Consider the following 21,312-nt stretch of genomic DNA (forward strand, 5'->3'; position numbering starts at 1 on the left):
CCAAACATTATGGTGCCCTGAAACAGGGGGACTATGTATTGAAAGTGTTGTCATTTCTACATGGTGTGATTGAAATACATACATACCCCCTTAAATGAAAGTCTGCAATGCGCACTTTAATCACGATGTCTGAATTGATTTATTTGTAATCGAAAAAGGAAAAATGTGTCTTTGTCCCAAACATTATGGTGGGTACTGTATGCCTATGTTCAGATTATTAATACAATTCAAATATTATTTTATATTAATATACAAATCTTGCAAAATTATTTTATATTATACAATTTTAATATTAAAAATGGCAGTTTATTAATATTTTTACATTTATTATTATTTATATATTTTTTATTTATTAATATCATTAATATGCTTTTTTGCATAGAGGTGGAGATATGCTCTAGAGAGGAGAGGAATGAAGGTCAGTAGTACCACTAAGACAGAATACATGTGTGTGAATGAGAAGGAGGTCAGTGGAATGGTGAGGATGCAGGGAGCAGAGTTGGCGAAGGTGGATGAGTTTAAATACTTAGGATCAACAGTACAGAGTAACGGAGATTGTGGAAGAGAGGTGAAAAAGAGAGTGAAGGCAGGGTGGAGAAGAGTGTCAAGAGTGATTTGTGACAGACAGGTACAGGATGGTAGTGAGACCAGCTGTGTTATATGGGTTGGAGACGGTGGTACTGACCAGAAAGCAGGAGACAGAGCTGGAGGTAGCAGAGTTAAAGATGTGAAGATTTGCATTGTGTGTGACGAGGATGGAGAGGATTAGAAATGAGGACATTAGAGGGTCAGCTCAGGTGGAATGGTTGGGAGACAAAGTCAGAGAGGCGAGATTGCATTGGTATTGGACATGAGCAGAGGAGAGATGCTGGGTATATTGGGAGAAGGGTACTAAGGATAGAGCTGCCAGGGAAGAGAAGAGGAAGGCCTAAGAGAAGGTTTATGGATGTGGTGAGAGAAGACATGAAGGTGATGGGTGTAACAGAAGAAGATGCATGGGACAGAAAGATGATCCGCTGTGGCAACCCCTAACGGGAGAAGCCGAAAGAAGAAGGAGAATATTATTAATATGCTTTAAATTAATTAATATTGATACATTTTAATTTTAACTTTATTTTTTGTATTATTTTATAATAATCTTGAATATAAATGAGCCATATGTTAAAAAAGATTAAGTCCCATTTCTGTTAACTCGGAATTTCAATGTCAATAATAATGCAGTTTTAGTTCAACTAAATACAGTATGTGCAACTGAAAATATAGGAAAAAAATGCAAAATCTTCTTTGCAACAACATTTAGTATCTCACCGCTGATCAGCCTCCTTTTGTAATTCTCGGTTAAGATCGTCAATTCTTTGCTGAAGCTTCTTCCGCCTTTGCTCAGGTGGTAAATGGCTAAAGTCTTCAAGAGCAGGACCCTAACCAATACAAAAAAACAAATTACAGCATAACAGCAAAAATGCACATGTTCAAAATCCTTTACTTTAGTAAATGGTTGGCAAATATTTATGAATATACTGTACACGGTGCAAAAATGTATTTGTTTTCCATCACCGTCAGTCTCATTAATGAGGGTCATGTCACACTGCAGCTGTGGCCAACCAATATCTCAACTTCCTCAGGGGGTCACCTACAACCTTGGGCAATTTATACAGGTGTTCAGTTGAGTCCATCCTTGCAGGATGCATCACATCCTGGTATGGCAGCCGCTCTGCAACGTATGGTGAAAACAACAGAGAAGGTCACGGGCACACAGCTCCCTGTAATCCATGACATGTACACCACTCGCTTTCTCAGGATAGTGAATAGTATCAGGCAGGACCCCAACCATCCTGCATTGCTAATTCATCCTCCTTCCCTCTGGGAAGTGCCTGAAGTCTATCCAGATGTGGACTTCCAGGTTCATGAAAAGTACAGTATTTATACCCTCAGTTCGGTATTCATGGCAAAGCTTTTACAAGAAATGTTGTGTATTACACTTACAGGTTTGTCTTGTAATTCAGAACCTTGTTGAAACACATTAACCCTGGAACCTAACAACTCGATCAAGGGAGGTCATTCTGCTATTGTCGTGGCTCCGTGTGTGTGTTTGTGTGTGTGTGTGTGTGTGTGTGTGTGTGTGTAAGGATACCTACAAGCCTCTAACTGGGATGCCGTACAGTTAGGAAGTTATTTTGGTGGTATACAGGGTTGCCACAATATGACTCAGAGTTGCAGGGAGGAAAGAAGTACCCTGCCATTCCAGAACCAAACACATAGCATTATAAATAGTTCTACATTTTTGCTTCAAGTTATTTATTATTTATTATGCATGAAAAAGGCACAAACATCATTACAAGTCTTTATCCAGGAATGAAATATGTAGACTAACAAATCTCTGTCAAAAAAGAATATGAAAGATTTCTGCCAAAAGTGAACTTTTGTGGTTAATTTGTGAAGCCAATGACCTGCCACCTGAAGTACTCATTCATACATACTGTAGAAGACAAGAAGGCTTTGCTATCGAGAGATTTTGTATTCTCTTGTAGTATGTGCCAATTACTTCTACATCCAGTAAACAGTGAGTCTATATTTGATCTATTTTTTAAGATTTTACATTTATTTTACCTTTATTTATATTATCTCTCTATAGGAGGTGGAATTGGCTTACACAGTAGCCTTTTTGATGTGGTAATGCTGCTGATCTACAGAAATAAGTACATTACCTCCAACTGTTACGCGCATTATAACATGTGAAACTTGACATGCAAAAATAAACTGTATGTAACAAAGTGAAGTGAAAGATGTAAAAGCTATTTTAGATTATAAAACTGCTTTTTATATCAATCCAAATCAATTTCTTCTACATACATGCATTTTCAACTATTTATTCACTGTTAACATTTGCAGTGCATAATGCATGCATGTGTCTTCTCTGTTATATGCTATTTGGTATGGGATTCGTAAAAGGAGTGTTAATGCCCGTGATGTGCAATCTGTTGGAATTAGATTTGTCTTAATTTTATTTAATGTATTTTATTATTGCCCAAGGCAAAACTGTGGTTTCACATGACTTTTGGAGGTCAGAGAGCAGGGTCAGCCACTGTACAGCGCCTCAGAAGCAATTTTTGGGATAAGCGTTTGCTCAAGAGACCAATGGAATAGGATCCCTTCTGGCACCCTATAATAACAGAGACCGCATGGACACACAGACACTTATCCTTTTACAAGCTGTGCTACCAGTCTAAGACTAGCTGAAATCTAAAGTAATCAATGTGAACCACAGCATTAATGTTTGCAGTGTACCATGCAATGCACATGTTTCTTTTGTATGCCATTTGGTATGAGATTTGTAAAAGGAGTGCTAATGTTTCTGATCTGTCATCTGTTGGAATGACAAATGCATTGCATTTTATTACTAATATGTCTGTGACGCCCCCTTTTTTGCCATGACAGAGACATTGCAAATGGGTGGACAGACACTTCTCCTTTTATTGAGGCAGATTAAGGTGGAAACCAAACTTTATGGAAAGTCCTGTTCTTCAATAGGACTGAAAATGTATTCATTTCGGAGTGACAATGCATTTCAAAAATATCCCAAATATACAGTAGCAATCGTGCAGTTTCCTTACCTTGGGCTTTTTCCCAAATAGCCATAGCTTTCCTTTCGCTTTGCTAATAGTTGGTTTTGGATCAGATCTTGCAGGGTCAGTCTTAGGTGTGCTAATTGTTCCATCAGATCCAGTCCGATAAATATTCTGACTGTAATCCTCAAATGGGAAATCTCCAGGAGGCTCAAAACCAGACTTAAAAGTTTCTATTACTATCATGGAATCCTGGTGTAAAATAAAGGTATTGGAATAAGGGAAAGAAAACAAAACCTGACGTGAAAAAAAGCAAGCAATACTTATAATATTACTTAATTCTATTTGAATACTAAAAACTGTTAAAATTGCTGTACAAAACAATTAACTTTATAGTTCTACAGCTGATCAAGTTTGGTCTATCAATAAGTAACAAAATATATTTCGCAGGCACAAAGGCTGGTGGTAGACTTCACATGTAGGGGGCTTTTTTTAATATTTGCATTTAGACGAGTCTCGGAATGTGGCGGTTTCAAATTACACCAATTTTACAGATGCAAACATTAATGTAAAAGATTCTTTTCAACTGAGTTTTAATTACTTTTTTTGTAGTGACTTCCAATTTTTACTTAACAATGAAGCTAATTAGTTTTTACACAGTAGCTTCAACATGTAGCAGGTGTCATCAATCGTGTACAGCACACTACAGACTTTATCACCACTTTCAATATTTTGTGTTGTCATAAGCACACAACACCAAATGGATCTGGGGGCACACACAGTCATGCAAACAAGTCCAGTCACAAGTACGCAGTTACATCGGCAGATGGCTGTTTAAGCTGATGTCACATTACGTGACTTTTAGTGGTGAGGTATGTCAGATTTGTCCACTGAATGCGGACTTTCTAGCGCAGTTGTTCTCACCCCTTGACAGCCAATAGTGTGCTGCCTGACAAAGTACAAAACACACTTTTTCTGTGAGAAAGGTTAAATGGTATGCAGAATTCATCTGCAATCTGGCCCTTTTCTATTTTCTTTCCATTCTGTTAGGGTGGGTAAAATACAAGATTTCAGTCAGATGAGCCTCTCTTTTGTCCACAGAATGAAAAACATTCACACTCTCTATTCCTTGTCGCTGCATTATATGCATTATACTTGGAGACTCTAATGTGCAGGGCCCATAGTTATGATGTGTTACTCAAATAATAATGAAGTGACAGAAACGAAATACAGTGCATACCCTGATAGAAGTGTAAATGATCCAATCACATTCGCGGTTAGAAATGGTCACCTTCTTCTTGCAAACAGATCGACACAGCGCTCCACATTAGCACAGGTGTCCACAAGCATTGTATGGGTGATGGCAGCAATTTCCTGTTCAGTGTTTCGCTGTAATTGTTCCAGTGTACGAGGCTTGTTCTTGTACACTTCTCCTTTCAGGACTCCCCAAAATAAGAAATCTGGAGGTAACAGGTACCGGGGAAACGAAGGGGCCAAAGTTCCTTTGAAATGACCCGATTGCCAAAAACGACTCAATTTGTGCCCTGCTGTGAGCCGACGTGTGACAGGTGGAAATAACCTTCACTGGTCTCGTGGTTATCCACTTCATTCACAAATAAGTCAAAAAGTGTGCCATGCCTCACTCGTTCGTAAATTTTTCCAGGAATACTGTGATCTTTATTTAGTTTGGATTGCTTCATTTTTAAGACAGTAATACATCATAACGTGAGGCCTCGCCCATGAGAATCACCCTGTACTTCCAGATGAGCATTTATTGGTTGTGATCTCCCATGCACAAGAGCCTGCCCCTACGGCTAAAAACAAATTCTAACCAATTTTGTTGGGGCATGTCATGGAGTAGTTGGAGTGAGACGTACACTGTTACTACATGACTTACTTTATGGGAGAACATTGCCGACTGCCTCTGGTGAAATGGAAGAGGCTTATGCAAATGGGTTTTATTTATAAGAGAAATTACATTACATTTCCACATAAAGTAGTAGCAGCCTTCTAGTAAATGTGCAGAATAAGGAAAAAATATCTTTATTATTTCAGAAGTGATGAGATGAGCCTGCTCCATTTTTATGTTTTGTACACTGTTGTACACTTCTTCTGGTCACCAATTAAGAAAAGGGTTAGCATGAAAACCTACAGCCACTGCGGCCCTCCAGGACTCTGGTTTGAGACCAATGGTGTAGATGCTTCCTGGATGACAAAAGCATTGATGCCATTGACTGGCCCGCATGTTTCCCAGACCAGAATTTCTGGGACATTATGTATCGGTGCATCCAACGCCACCAAGTAGCACCACACACTGTCCAGGAGCTGACTGATGCCCTGATCCAGGTCTGGGAGGAGATCTCCCCCAGGACACTATTTGCCGTCTCATCAGGAGCAGGCCCAGATGTTCTTGGGAGTGCATTCAAGCACATGTGGGACAAACACACTACTGAGTCATATTATGAGTTGTCATGATGTAATTCATCCAAGTTGGATCAACCTATTGCAGTTCTGGGAGAGGAGGTAGAAATAGTGACTGAATATAAATACTTAGGAACTTACCTAGATAACAATCTTAACTGGAATACAAATACAAAAAATGTATTCTCTAAATGCAATCAGCCCTTATTTCTCCTCCATAAACTCAAACTATTTAAAGTAGACAAGGACCTCATGTTGTCCTTTTATAACAGTATGATCCAGTCTGTGATCACTTTCAATTTAATAGTCTGACAAACCAAAACTCAAAAAAGCTCCAGCAGATTACGAAATATGCAGCTAAAGTTATTGGGGCTGATGTAGATGATCTGACTAGTGTCTGTGTGTCAGAGGGCAATGTTAAAGAAGCTGGAAATCATCTCAACTGATGACAGACATCCATTGCATGTACAGGGTGGTCCAGATCTAATTATGCAGATCCAGATCGTCTGGATGACTTTGATTTATGCGGGGACGATTCCAGTTCGGCACAAAGACAGTTCTTCATGTTGTCAGTTCACACACTTCTCGATGGTCCGGGATTTTTCGGGTGATTTTCTATGTAATAAACTTAATAAGTTATAGCGTAATGAATATTGCATAATTAGATCTGGACCACCCCATAGAACTAAAGTTCAGTAAATCAGGAAGGATGGTCTCTTTGAAAACCCACACAAATCGCTCCAGGAACTCCTTTCTTCTTAGTGCCTTACGACTTTTCAATAAGAAATATCGGAAATAATGATTAAGGTTTTGATATATATCCTGTAACATTTTTTTTGTGTAAATATGTATTATCTAACTGCCTTACCTTAACCTTTCTTGTTTCTATTTGTCTGTTTTATTTCATTCTGTCTGTTATTAGATGCAACTGAGAAGGCAAATTTCATGTTTTCTTATGTAAACATGACTAAATAAAGAAACATTAAACCTTAAACCTGTGATTTTAATTTTTGACTTTGATTTTCGGTGTGATGTTGAATCAGCCCTTAATCGGTTGGTGATTTTGGTTCTCATTGACTGTTGTTACATCATTCTGAATTAAAGGAACACTTACGTCGCACATTAAATCTCAATGAACTAAATATTCAACTGGAAAATGTTTATACTATGAATTTTTTGCTCATTTCAGAGCAAAAAATTCATAGTATAAACATTTTCCAGTTGAATATTTAGTTCATTGAGATTTAATGTGCGACTTAAGTGTTCCTTTAATTTCTTTTGGGCAGTGTAATATGTTGTCAATTCATACAGTGGATTCTATAGGTCACTGCCTGTGTAGTATTAACAGTGTTAGAAGTAATCATTATAATGGTATATTCGTAATAATAGGCCATTACAAACAGCCCATCACATTCAATCCACCATCTCTGACTCATTCAACCCAACACTGACACAACAGTACAGAACAAAACATCTTCCAGTAATAAATGTACAGTATATCTTCAAATTACACAATGATGAACTTGATACAGTAATGATGTGATGTTGGCCATTTAGCTAATTATTGTGACTAAATGTTGTGTAGCAGCTGGGGCAGTGGACTTTACACAAGATGGCTGTGGAGTCACATAGCCTGCCATGATTCATTTACACAGTGTATGTTAATAATTGTCATGACTATTATGTTTATTACAACAATATTATTCATAACTGAGCTCAAACCTGCTCTAACTGTAAGCAACACAAAGCAAATATAATGTCTCTTGAATTTGTAAGCTGCTTTAAGTAAAAGGAATTGCCAAAAATAGTAGAAGTAATAATTATTTGATTTTTGTTTAAATATTAACTTTAAAGTAGAATGTTAGCTAACTTCACACTAAAAAAGAAAGTGCAAATGAACTCCAAGAAAAGGTCAGGTACTAACAATCTGAGAGTTATAAACCTAGACTAAGGCATGTGATTTGTTGAATAAATAGTGCTGTAAGAATATGCTTGAAGCAATCTGCTGCAAGCATTTTATGAATAAATATAAGGCCCTAACCTGATATTCAGGATGTTTCAAAGCAATTAAGAGGCATACTGCACACCCAATACTTACTTTTCGCTCATCAACAGATTTTGCTGCTGTAACCATTCCTTCAAGACATTTTGAAATGATTGGAATTACTTTACGTTCCACATCAGCAAACATTTTATAATTCTCACTCAGTTTTATTGTCCTCCTCTCATCCATGTCTTGAAGGTTCTGAGTATAAAAACACAGCAAAGTTAATCCTCATAGTTTCATTAGGAAAACATATTTTCGCTTAATCACTTCAGGTGGCTTATACTAAAGTTTTGCTTATAAATAATCTGATTTCTAAAACCATTCAAAAAACCTGCTTTACGAAACTGTACAAATGTCATGTACTACGCCCAATTCCTTTAAAAACTTTCAAAACAATTTAAAATTATGTGCTCGGCACAAGTTTTTAGTGACTCCCTGTCACCTTCTGCCAGTAAGCAAACAGGACTTAAAAATGCCTTTTTTTGAATATTCATGAGCTAATCACCATGGTTACATTTGGCCATGTTCCAGAGTGATATCTTTACTACAGACCTTGGGGGAAAAAACCTTGATTAGGAGGTCGCTCCACCTCTTGGGGGATCACCCATAAAACACACAGAACATAACACTGGCAGCTTACACACAAACAATCAAAAACCAAGAATAAAGCACATAAAAAAACATAAATCAAAGAATCAAAAATGGGAAAAAAAAAAAAACAGACAAAACATATATTTGTATCCTGTCTGAGACAAACATTACCTTACACCAAATGCAAATTTTTGTCATAGTAAACATTACTTTGTTGATGGAACCAAAGAAGAGGCAATAACAGATTAACTATAATTAATACCAGCACTGAAGCATTGCATTATTTCATAACAAGCAAAATATTAGAAAACATTGGTAAATCGAGTGGTGCAGTGGTTGCATGTTCTCCCAGTGTCTGTGTGGGTTTCCTCCCACAGTCCAAAGAAATGCAGGTTAAGTGCATTGGCGATCTTAAATTGTCCCTGGTGTGTTCTTGGTGTGTGTGCCCTGCGGTGGGCTGGCACCCTGCCTGGGGATTTGTTCCTGCCTTGCGCCCTGTGTTGGCTGGGATTGGCTCCAGCAGACCCCCTGTGACCCTGTGTTAGGATATAGCGGGTTGGACAATGACTGACTGACTAACATTGGTAAATCACAAAATTGTCTGAAACTAAAAAATAAAAAAATAATAGGAAAGACAGGTGCCTCTTTCATCTTCTAAAAGATTTTATGTCCCTAAATAGACATCATCGAACTATGGAACTTTCCCATTTCTAGAAGAAAGTTAACCAAGCGTGACCATCCCTGAAGTGCAATGCTAATGTATAATCGTCAACACACAGTTTTCTTCTCTTAAAATAGAAAAAAATGGAAAATTCAGTAAGCCACTAGAGGTAGGAATTTAAAATCAAAGGAATTTATAATTAGAGATGGCATAACAAGAACAAATGAAGTGCTTTCAAGCTTGCATAACACTATTACAAATGGAGCTCAGCCAAAAGAATGCATAACCCAATCTCACAACTGGCCCATACACTAATTTGAAAATTATTTCTTAACAAATCTTTATTACACAGATAATTACTCTATTTGTAAGATGGCTATGCAACTACCATTCACGTGTTTTATGTGCATAAGAACTACAAATCTGTCTTTTTATGTGTTCTTGAGTTTCAGCAATACACAGACATGAACAAATTTGGTGATGACCTTACAACTCATTAAAAAAGTGCTACTGGTTCAGTGAAAAGCAATCATCCCCAGTATATCAGCATGCCTTTGATATGTCATCAAGTAAAGCAAGTGTTACAAGAGATCAAGTATTCCTTATTCTACAAAGATATTCTCAAATGGCCTGGACACACTTCTTGGTACCCTTAGAGAAGAACATCAATAATTAAATTTGAGTGATTTTTCAAACTAGCCTTCCTTCTAGAATTGGTATCACACGTCTCCAATTGTGTAATCATCCATTCATCCAATTTAAAAGGAGTTATCATTGTGTGTCCCGCACTGAACACGGATCAGAGAAAGCAAAGGAGTGAGTTGCCTAAGTAGATCAAAAATAAAATTACAGACAAGCATAGTAAAGGCAAGGGCTAGCAGACCACCTCCAAGCAGCTTGATGTTCCGGTGACAACAGCTACAAATATTATGACAAAGTCGAAGGTCCAAGGAGCTATAGCCAATCTCCCAGGATGTAGCCGCAAGAGGAAAATCGACCCCAGAATGGGCAGGATAGTGAGAATGGTAGACAAAAAGTTAAGGACAACTTCCAAAGAGACACAAGCTGAACTCCAAGGTCAAGGTCCATCAGTATTTGATTATGTCATCCGTCACCTTTTGAGTTACAAATGAGTTCAATGAAAGAAGATGCAGGAGGACGCCACTTTTGAAAGTAAAACATAAAAGCCAGAGTGGAAGTTGCTAAAATGTATATTGACAAGCCACAATGCTTCTGTGAGAATGTCCTTTGGACAGATGAGACAGAACTGGAGCTTTTTTGGCAAGTCGCATCAGCTCTATGTCTACAGATGAAAACAATGAAGCTTTCAAAGAAAAGAACACCATAACTACTGTGAAACATGGAGGAGAAACAGTTCTGTTTTTGGGCTGCTTTGCTGCATCTGCCACGTAGTGCCTTGTGTCTGTGCAGGAAACAATGAAATCCCAAGACTATAAAGACATTGTAGAACAAAACGAAGTGCCAAGTGTCAGAAAGCTCTGCCTCAATCACAAGTCATGGATCCTCCAACAGGATAAGGAACCAAAGCACATAACTAAAAGCACCTATGAATGACTAAAAACAAAACATTGGACTATCTGAAGTGGCCTTCTATGAGCCCTGATTTGAATAAATTCTAACATCTACAGAAAGACCTGAAACATGCAGTCTGGAGAAGACCCCCTTCAAACCTGTAACTACTGGAGTACTTTTGTCAGGAAGAGTGGGCCAAAGGACCTATGGACACATGCAGAAGTCTCATGGAGAGAAAGGTTGCTCAACAGAATATGAGGTGAATGGTCTCATCATTTTTGTCCATGCCATTTTCATTTGTTTTATTAATGGAAATGCTGAATCAAAAGTCTAAAGAAAAATCAGATTTTTGTTAAATATGCACTAAATAATGATGAGTGTCAATTTACTTTTGACAGTTTCAAGTTATTTTGAAAAAAATGATTGAAAATAAAAACTTTAAAGCTAGTTATCTGAGCAGAAAATGTTTATTTGCTTTGGAGAACAATATATATCACTAGAATAAGTTTTGGACATTACCGTAATTTTTCTAAAGAATTATGAGAATATATACAGAAATATTCTGAAAAAGACAGTAAGTTGGAAGATTTGATCAGGCGGAGATTTGTTGGGGGGCAAAGTGCTACAATATGGAAATGCTCACCAAAGATCTTAATATGCAGATTATCCTGACAAAGGCAGAGAAAATTACAGTAAAATATAATTGTCAGGTACCTCAAAAAGTCCATCTTCACCAGCAGAAATAAAATAACTTAAAAAAATAGCATACACTGTACAGTATAGGGGTGGCTTTTCTGCACAGTCAGCTCTATTTAAATAAAATTTACTTCTATTCGAATTGCAGATTGCTGCTATGCAAATTACAACTGCTTAGAATGTGGAAAACAATTCGCTTAAAACATTTTCTGAAATCACTTCCATAAAATGGTATTACTATAGCTAAAGTACACAGCGTAAAGACTAACCTTAAATATCTGTGGAATTACAGCGTAGAAGTGTTTATGCTGTTCTCCATTGAAGTTTTGTAATTGAGCTGCATATTCATTTTTACTTTCATCCGCCATATGTGTGCGCAGATTAAGCTGAGCCTTTGCCTGAGGAGGGAGAGAGAAAAGGAGAATTAAAAATTTCATTATTTTAGTTCGTTGACCGACTTGCAAAGAAATACAACTGAAAAAATTCTTGCACACTATACAGTTTTCCTTGAACTGTTAGTTTCAGACTTGACGTCATACCTTCTCCACATCGGCCTTAGTAGTATTGATATCATTGTCTAATCGTTCATAACTTAGCTGAGCCTTTTCTGCTTCTTTGCACTCTCTCTCAAATTTTTTCTTACTCTGTAAAAGAAAAAGAGAGATAAAAAAGTTAACTGAACATTTATGTATTTGTAAGTTTTACACTTTTCAAAAATAATTCAATACCTTATCACTTTAAGCTCACTTTTAGAAGTAAGGAACTGTTTCTGATTTATTGTTAAGTCTCACTAAAGTTACGACAACCCATAATTAAAAACTTTGAAGTTCTGCAGTGTGTGTTTTTTTTTTTGATCACCTTTTTTTCCCTGAAGAGGTACCAAAATACCCCATTTCTGTCACTAATTACAATCAAGTGCTAACGTATGGCTCCATTTGGGGACTGGCTGTCTGGCCGTATGTCGGTCATAAAGTGTACAGGTCATTGCAGTTGAGGCTCTGTGGGTCACTGGTGTGCATACTTTAACTGCCAGTATGGAGTAGCGCACACCAGTCTTTGGATACCTGTGACTGAATACCAGTGTAGTGAAACAAATCAGATCCCTGTGAAAAATGACAAGATGTTGCCAGTTTCGAAAACTGCCACTTTGAACTGTAATCTACACATTAATGTGACACAGGGGCCATTTGCCGTGGTTTTTCTACTGTGGAGGACAGACAGGGCCCTTATCCAGCCAGGATGCCCCGACCGTGGAAGAACCAGGGGAGAAAGTATTTTCAAGACTGTTTCTCTGCCGGACCGACAGAGAGCAGCCCCCTTGGCTTCCAGCAGGGCCACAGGTCATGAGCATGAAAGCTCAGCCTTGCTGGGGCATGTGGCCACCGCCAGGGGGTGACAGGATGTTTGCAAGGCCCTATATGGCAGCACTTTGGCCACACCTGGAAGTGCTGCAAGAAAAAGCATGTTGGATACCTGGACTCTTTCCGGGTGCTCTATAAAAAGAGCCAGTCACCATCACTCAATGGCCAGAGTTGGGAGGAAGTGGACAAAGCTCGTGAGGAGGAGTGGAGGCGGAAGGACTGGCTGAGAGAATTGACTGTGTTGGTGGTTGCCTTGCCTGCTGTGGAAGACAAACTCTGTAAATAAATCATGTCTTGCATGCTAAACCTGTGTCCTGCCTGTCTGTGTCGGGATTGAGGGAGCTGTAAGCCCCCTGGTGGACCACACTATGCTGCAAATGTGTATCAGAGTCCTGCTTTCATTAATATAATTGAAAGGTGTACGCATGCACACAAAATTCAGGGGAATCTAAATTTTCCACTACACAGAGTCTGTGTAAGGCAGCGTTCCTCAAATAATGCATCGCACCGTCGATTGTGGGTTGCTATCATTGTTCGCGAGTGGGTCACCTAAGCCAGTGCTTCTCAACCACTAGGTCACACCTTTGGTGGCCACAAGGTAGGTCGCCTAAGAGATTGGTAGTGCTACACTATATGTTTCACCGTTTCTAAGTGAGCTGATTTCACCAAGTTGGACCCCCAATCACTCGTTTCACTGATAGGGCAGGTTGCAATTGTGGGTCGTCACTGAATTTCAAAAGGAAAAACTGGGGTACAGGACCATAAAGTTGAAAAACACCAATGTAAGGAAGGTTGTGAGGGCCGAATGCATAAGAAGTAGTTGAGGAGTTAATAATAATAATAATTCATTACATTTATATAGCGCTTTTCTCAGTACTCAAAGCGCTATCCACATAGGGAGGAACTGGGAAGCGAACCCACAATCTTCCACAGTCTCCTTACTGCAAAGAAGCAGCACTACCACTGCACCACCTGTGAGTTGCAGCACAGATCAAAACAAACCTTAAAAGCCTTTCCAAGAGTCAGAAAACTTATTATTATTATTTCACAGGGTCTCATAACAAAAGGAATATATACTGTGACTAGTTATGGCAATTTTTATAACATTTTTATCCTATTGCTTTTCTAAGGCACTTGGCCATAAACACATATTGCCTCGACTCAGTCAACCTTAAATCAGCACATGACATAATAAAATATGTTAGTCAGCGTGTAGTCTGAGACCTTTAATATTATCTCCCTCTGTAAGTTGCAATTAAGGGATGTTTATTAGAAACACAATATGGTAAGCTCAATAGTCAAGCATTTAAAGGAACAGCTCCAGCTAGTCCTAAAGTTTTGTATAACAACAGCTGATTTTGAAATCACATTATATTGAAACAAAGTATGTCATTTAATTTTTGTAACTCTTTTTTATGACATCTACTAGCAACTGCAATTACTACTGTTGCTTTATAAATTTTTCATCAATATCAAATTTAACTGTGGAAAATCTTAACTAATAGATTTCCCAACAATCAACAAAATGAGCAGTCCTCAAAGCTACACAAGCATACAAATGGGTATAGAAAAAAGTTTTCTTTCTTGTTCAACATTTGGCAAGGAAAAAAGAATTTTAATATGCTTTAGTTTTAGAATTGTTTTGGGTTCATCTTCAGGCTCATCTAGGGAGGCTTTTGCTGAATGCACACAACACTGTCACCATTTCAGCTTTGCTACAATGGCATGGGGTATATCTTGGGTTACTAAAATGTTTGTATATTTTTCCATAAACTAATTTAAAAGGCAATGCAGATGAAAACCAGCTAACATTACTCCAATACTCTGGCATATCTGATAATTACAGAGTATTAAAAATGTTACTGTACTCCTTTGCACCTAAAATTTGCTCAGCTGATAAACTACAAGAATTTCAAAAAGCACCAAGTACATATACTGTAAATTTCATTACTTTTTTATTATAAGTGCATTACATTTATAAAAACTCAAGTACACTCTGTGTTCTTTCTACAGAAACTTTGAGTTACAGTACACTCACACAAATACATTTAAGGATTCAGTATAACTGAAAAATATGTAATCTATTAACATTGATCATCCACAACATTAAAACCACTGACAAGTGAAGTGAATTACATTAGCTCTCTCGGTACAATGGCACCTGTCAAGGGGTGGGATATATCAGTCAGCAAGTTAACACTCAGTTAATGAAGCTGATGTGTTGGAAGCAGGGAAAATGTGCAAGTGTAAGGGGTCTAAGCAATTTTGACAAGGGCCAAATTATGAGGAAAACCCATGAACCAGCAACAGGGTCACAGGTGCCCAAGGCTCATTTATGCACATAGCAAGTGAAGGCTTGCACATCTGGTCCAATCCCTCAGAAGAGCTACAGTAGCACAAATTTCTGAAAAACGTAATGTTGCCCATGAGAAAAGGGTATAAGAACACACAGTGCACTGCAGGTTGCTGTGTAGCCCCAGAGTGGTCAGTGAAGCCATGCTGTCCATCACTGAAAGTGCCTACAAAGGGCAGATGAGTGTCAGAACAAGACCAAGCAGCAATTGAAGAAGGTGTCCTGGTCAGATGAATCCCAATTTCTTTTAGAACATTAGGACAGCCAGGAACATGTACGTCATTTACCTGGGGAAGAGATAGCAGCAGGATGCAATATGGGAAGAAGGACAGCTGGCAGAGGCAGTGTGATGCTCTGGCTAGTGTTCTGCTAGGATACCTTGGGACCTGGCATTCACGTGGATGTTACTTTGACATGTACCACCTACCTAAAGATTGCTGCAGACCACGTATACTGCTCCATGGCAGCGCTATTTCCTGATGGCAGTAGCGTCTATCAGTAAGATAATGTACCTTGCCAATAAAAAAAAGGTTCAGGAATGGTTTAAGAAACAAGACAAAGAGTTCAGGGTGTTGACTTGGTCTCCAAATTCCCTAGACCTTAATCAGATCAAGTATCTTTTGGCTGTGCTGGAAAAACAAGTCCAAACCATGACTTACTCAATATTAGACAAATGGTTTTAATGTTGAAGCTGATTGTGTACTGTACATAAAACTACTAGTAGTACTCGCCAACTACTAGTGCTCTCAACTGAAAGCTTATGATGTGATGCATGTCTATGAGGCAAACATGTGACTAATGGCAACCTCTGCAAAGTTATAGGGTTTCATGTCTTTCTTACAGCAACTACTGGAGGAGGTTGGGAGGATATGCATGAAGAAAATTGCAGAAGCTGATTACATGATAGGAAGAAGAAGGACAGCCCCGGCATTCGCTACGTAGCAATCTGCTTCTACTTGCAAACTACTATGGCTGGAAACTTGATCTTGGCAGGATCGGAAGTCCACATTTTCCCCAGTTCAATATATAATTACAGGAAGTTCTCAGTGTGTAACCACTGACAAAAGTGTTTATTATGATTAAATTATTTAAATGTATGAAGAGAAAAACAGGGGACAACTCTCCTACATGCTAACATATTCCTGCTCGTAATATTAATTTATTGATTACAGACAATTTACCTTCCTATGGTTTAGAATAAACATAATAATCTATATTAAAATCATAATGGCTCTTGCATTACTTTTAGACAGTAGAAATGTCCACAAATACAGAATGTTAAGGATGATTAAGAAGCTTCTGTTAGTGGTCTAGTGATTGATATAAAAAGGAATGCAAAATTCAAATTTGCAACTTACATTATCCATCTGTTTCCAGCAATGATCAAGGTATTGCTGGGCTTTCCGTCCTTCTTGAAGATGCTGAAATATCAAAATTCATGGGTTTAATATATTACAACTTCATCTTCATATTCATATTCAAATAAAAAACAGAATCATTGAAAGAAAAAAGTAGTGATTTACTAAAAGAACTGTTTTTATCACAACTGGAATCTTTTAAAGAGATTTAAGAAATCTTTAAATGTGCTTACTTAATATTATAGCTTGGTCAGAAACACAAAGATATATGTGTAATATATATAAAAAAGGAAAACACGTGGGATTGAGAATAGTCCGGAAAGGTTTTGATTTATTTTAGAATAGAAGGTCAGAAAAACTAACCAGTGTGTATATGCCTGTAAGAAGATGTGAAGTAGGTGCTTGGGACTTTTGAAAGTCAATGTGTTTCTCATATTTATCTACATGTAACATCACTGACAAGTAACCAGGCCATGGGAATTTATCAGTTGTCCAATTTGGCTGATACAAGATCTTACATAAAACAGACATCTAAACAAGCCTATAAAGCATTAAGCATTAAAAGCATTTTCAGACACATCAGAGAGAGGACAATTTACTATCCCTCCACTCCAAATTATCACAACTGGATTAAGAAGGCAAAGACTGCAACAGCTAAAGCTATAGGCAATTAACACAAAGCCTGCTGTGTGACCCCAATTTGAATTGTTGAGGTTGTATTTTTTTCATATTTAACATTTATGGCTGATGTTTCTGCAAATACACACAAGAAAGATTGGAATAAACTTTAGGTATTACCTCGCTTAAGTTGTCTTATTGTTTACTGACTTTTAGAAATGACTGATGAGTGTTAATTAAATGAGTTGTGATCACTCACGTTAACTCCATGTTAAAGTGTGGACTGGCATAACTGTGGCTTCTGTTAAACAGTATTTGTTCAGCCCTTTAAAAAGGTAGCTATCTGGGTAGAAAATGCCACATTTGTAAATGCTGGCAGAAGTGCAGCATGTCAGCAGACTGGCTTCTGGCCCCTGCCAAGGTTTCTGTGATAATAAAGTAAACTGTGATGGATAGAGAATTGAGCAACGTGTGAGGGTGAAATAGGCAAGTATTGTGGGGTATACATGTAAATCAACTCTAATCATTTATTCATTTCCATTAATACCTTGTCCACCAATACTAAAAAAGAACCTTGGAGTATAATGTGACTTTTGTGAACACTTTGAAGCAAAAAAACGACTTCATATTACACATAACATATATTTGATTAGATATTCCAAAACATTAAGTAAAGAAAGTGATGCACATTCTTTACAATCGATTGATATATCGATCGAGACCCACACTATGGCCTGAACACAAACCAGAATGACTAAAAAGCAAGACAATTAACAAGAAAGAAAAATTCTGACTTGACTGTCATAATCCCTGCACAGTATTATGCAGGTAAGTTGCTGTTATAAAGAAGCCTCCAGGAGCATTTCTTGACACACTTCTGTTAAATGATTCGTTGGCTGAAAGTCCTCAATGTTGGTGTGTCAGAGAGAGGATGTGCAGTACTGTTCATAATGATCATTCATTTTGTCTTCATTCTCTCCTTCACCTCTACCCCCTGGGGATTCAGAGTGGGTTCCATAACTGAGCTTGCCGTTTTAATCTGCTTATTGATTTGGATGGCCTCTCTTTAAGTGTTGTTATCAGCCCAGCACGCCATAGCATAGAACACTGCACTGGCTATCACAGAGTTTTAGAAAATAGGAAGGATGTCACTTCCTACATTAAAGGAACACAGTCTCCTAATAAAAACAGCCTACTCTGCCCTTTCATAAATAGTTCCTCTATGTTCCCAGACCAGTCCAAACTGTCATTGATATGGACCCCCAAGTACTTGTAAGAGCTGACCACCTCTACATTCACTTCCTGAATCATGACTGGACATAGAAACCCTTTGGTGCAGCAAAAGTCAATAACCAGTTCCTTGGTTTTGCTGATGTTAAGTTGCAGATAATTCTCTTTGCACCAAGAAACAAAGTTCTCCACCTGGCTCCTCTCCTCTGTCTCATCCCCCTTATCAATACACCCATAAGTGCAGAATCATCTGTAAATTTCATGAAGTGACATGACATGCTGTTATATTTATAGTCTGAGATGTACAGAGTGTCCTTGAGTGCTTGAGTCTCACAAACTGTGGTTTGCCTGAGAGATAGTCCATTATCGAGTACACCACAGGCTCATCCATCTGCATATCTCCGAGTTTACCTCTTAAAAGGGATGGCGGATGGTGCTAAAATCACTCAAAAAATCAAATAAAATCATTCTCACAGTACTGCTAGCTTTGTCCAAGCGAGAATAAGCCTTGTGAAGCACATAGATAATTGCATCCTCCACTACAACCTTTGTCTGATATGCAAACTACAGTGTGTCCAGTTGTTCTACCACAAGATGACTCATAATGTCCAGGACCAGTCTCTCAAATGTCTTCATGATGTGAGATGCAAGTGCCACTGGTACAATAAAGCCATACATTTTCAGAATGGATACATCTTTTGCAAAAAGTTTGAAGTCACAAGATATTCAGATTATATGCAATACAGTAGTTGATCCTCATAAAACAGTCACAAAGAGATCTTAAAATGGGACACTTTCAATTACTTTAACAAAACAGAAATTCATATATACTCATATAAAACTCCCAAGAGCCAACAGCAACAGAAAAGAACAGCAATCAAAGAATCAAAATGAATTTTAGAAATAAGTTATGAGTAAATTTAAATAAATTTATACTGAAGAACACTACCAGGGCTAAACTGATATTTTGGTAATGGAGCAGCAATAGTGAAATGGGCGTTTTAAATATCATTAGCAGCCCTATGATTCTTTTCAGCATTAAAAAAAAAGAGGCAAAAAAAGTATTGCCATAAAGATTGCTACCCCATCATCTGTAAAAACACATATTTTATAACTGAAAGCTACATGATTAAGTCTAGGGTTACCATCACTCGAGAGCCTCCCTCTTTTTATGTAAGAAAGAAAACATTTCCTTAGCAATGCCACTGTCCACTTCCATGCAGAGAGGGCAGTAAGCACTGAGTAGGGGAAAAATGAAAAAAAGTCATGTTACCTTGTAGACAAGCAGTCTGTGTGGAGTTGAAATTAGCAAGCTGAGCAGAGAGACTAATCATTTTAAATAGCTGGATATACTATATAACTAAATTTAAGCTTGACAGGCTTCACTAATCTGCCCAGTAAGAAGCCGATTGGACATTTCATAATGTTTTATTTAATAGATGGACAGACAGATAGAGGCGCATTGGTAGTGCTGCTGCTTCACAGTAAGGAGACCGGGGATCACGTCCCAGGTTCTCCCTGAATACAATTTGCATGTTCTCCCAGTGTCCGTGTGGGTTTTCTCCAAGTAATCTGGCTTCCTTCCACTGTCCAAAGACATGCATGTTAGGTGGACTGGCAATGCTAAATTGACACTAGTATGTATTATCTGCTGCCTCGCAGTTAGGAGGCCCGGGTTCATTTCCCGGGTCTTCCCTGCGTGGAGTTAGCACGTTCTCATCGTGTCTGCATGGGTTTCCTCCCACAGTCCAAAGACATGCAGGTTAGGTGCATTAGTGATTCTAAATTGTCCCTAGTGTGTGCTTGGTGTGTGCACCCTGCGGTGGGCTGGCGCCCTGCCCAGGATTTGTTTCCTGCCTTGTACCCTGTGTTGGCTGGGATTGGCTCCGGCAGACCCCCCGTGACCCTGTAGTTAGGATATAGCGGGTTGGATAATGGATGGATGTATTATCTGTATGTCTGTTTGCCCTGCAATGAACTGGCACCCTGCCCAGAGTTTGTTCCCAGCCTTGTGCCCTATGCTAGCTGGGATAGGCTCAAGACGCCCCATGACCCAGATCTGGATTGAGCATGTTCGAAAATGACATGACAGGCTGATGAACATACCTGCTATTCTATTTAATGTAATTTTAATTAACCGTTTCTTTAAAAAGTTTTCTTGTTAAAAAAAAAAAAAAAGCTTTTATTGCTGCCATGTTTGTCAGTGCTGGGAATGCTCCTGGAAATAACGTGATAATCATACTTATTTTTTATGTAGTGGAAAGAGAGTTAATAATAATTCAATTTTTTTCCCTTCTCTCTCAAAGGAATTCTGAACAGTGCTAGTTAACTTGACAGCCTGAGGCCTAGCAAAGGGAATATTTAGGTCATGCTGATTTAGAATTTAAACTGTGCCAAATCAGAAATATTCTGTTTATCTAGTGTTGGAACCACATTAAGATGTTGACTTCAGTATCGATACCAGCTTTTGGACCTCAGTACCAATAGCAAAACAGTTATGAAGTGAGTAACATAACTTCAAAACTCCCTGTCTTACTCCAGCCTCCAGTGCATCACCATGCACCACTTCCCTCTTGTTCGCCAAGTCCTGATCCCATCATTGCAATAAAGGATGAGTTTAAGGGGTTAGTGGGGGCTGTTAAGTCCCAAACATGTTGAAGCAAAGGGGTTTGTCCCTCCGTGAAGTACCAACTGCACTGAATAAATAACGGGTTGGTTGTCCACCATCAAGTTCTGATCACATCAAAGTTTGTAATTTCGTTTAATCATGTCTGTGAATGCACTTTTTTCCACAACTTCAATTGTGAGTGTTGAGAGAAAGGTGGGATTGAGAAGAAAGCTGACATTTACTTTCAGTGCTGAAAATCCTGAAATGCTGAT

The 21,312-nt window shown here is 38.3% G+C and overlaps 1 protein-coding gene across 2 annotated transcripts in view; it reads right to left on the minus strand.

The window, feature by feature from the left end:
- Positions 1–21,312, minus strand: part of fnbp1l (formin binding protein 1-like) — a 139,166-nt gene that overhangs the window by 18,285 nt on the left and 99,569 nt on the right. For both annotated transcript variants that reach the window (XM_039767811.1, XM_039767810.1), the window contains exons 5-10: positions 16,585–16,647; positions 12,052–12,156; positions 11,782–11,910; positions 8,083–8,229; positions 3,612–3,815; positions 1,309–1,418 (exon numbers count right to left, since the gene is read on the minus strand). In XM_039767811.1, the coding sequence (XP_039623745.1) occupies positions 1,309–1,418; positions 3,612–3,815; positions 8,083–8,229; positions 11,782–11,910; positions 12,052–12,156; positions 16,585–16,647 (758 nt within the window). The remainder of the gene's footprint in view (positions 1–1,308; positions 1,419–3,611; positions 3,816–8,082; positions 8,230–11,781; positions 11,911–12,051; positions 12,157–16,584; positions 16,648–21,312) is intronic.

The sequence above is a fragment of the Polypterus senegalus genome, chromosome 10 (genome assembly GCF_016835505.1).
Source record: "Polypterus senegalus isolate Bchr_013 chromosome 10, ASM1683550v1, whole genome shotgun sequence".
NCBI lineage: Eukaryota > Metazoa > Chordata > Cladistia > Polypteriformes > Polypteridae > Polypterus > Polypterus senegalus.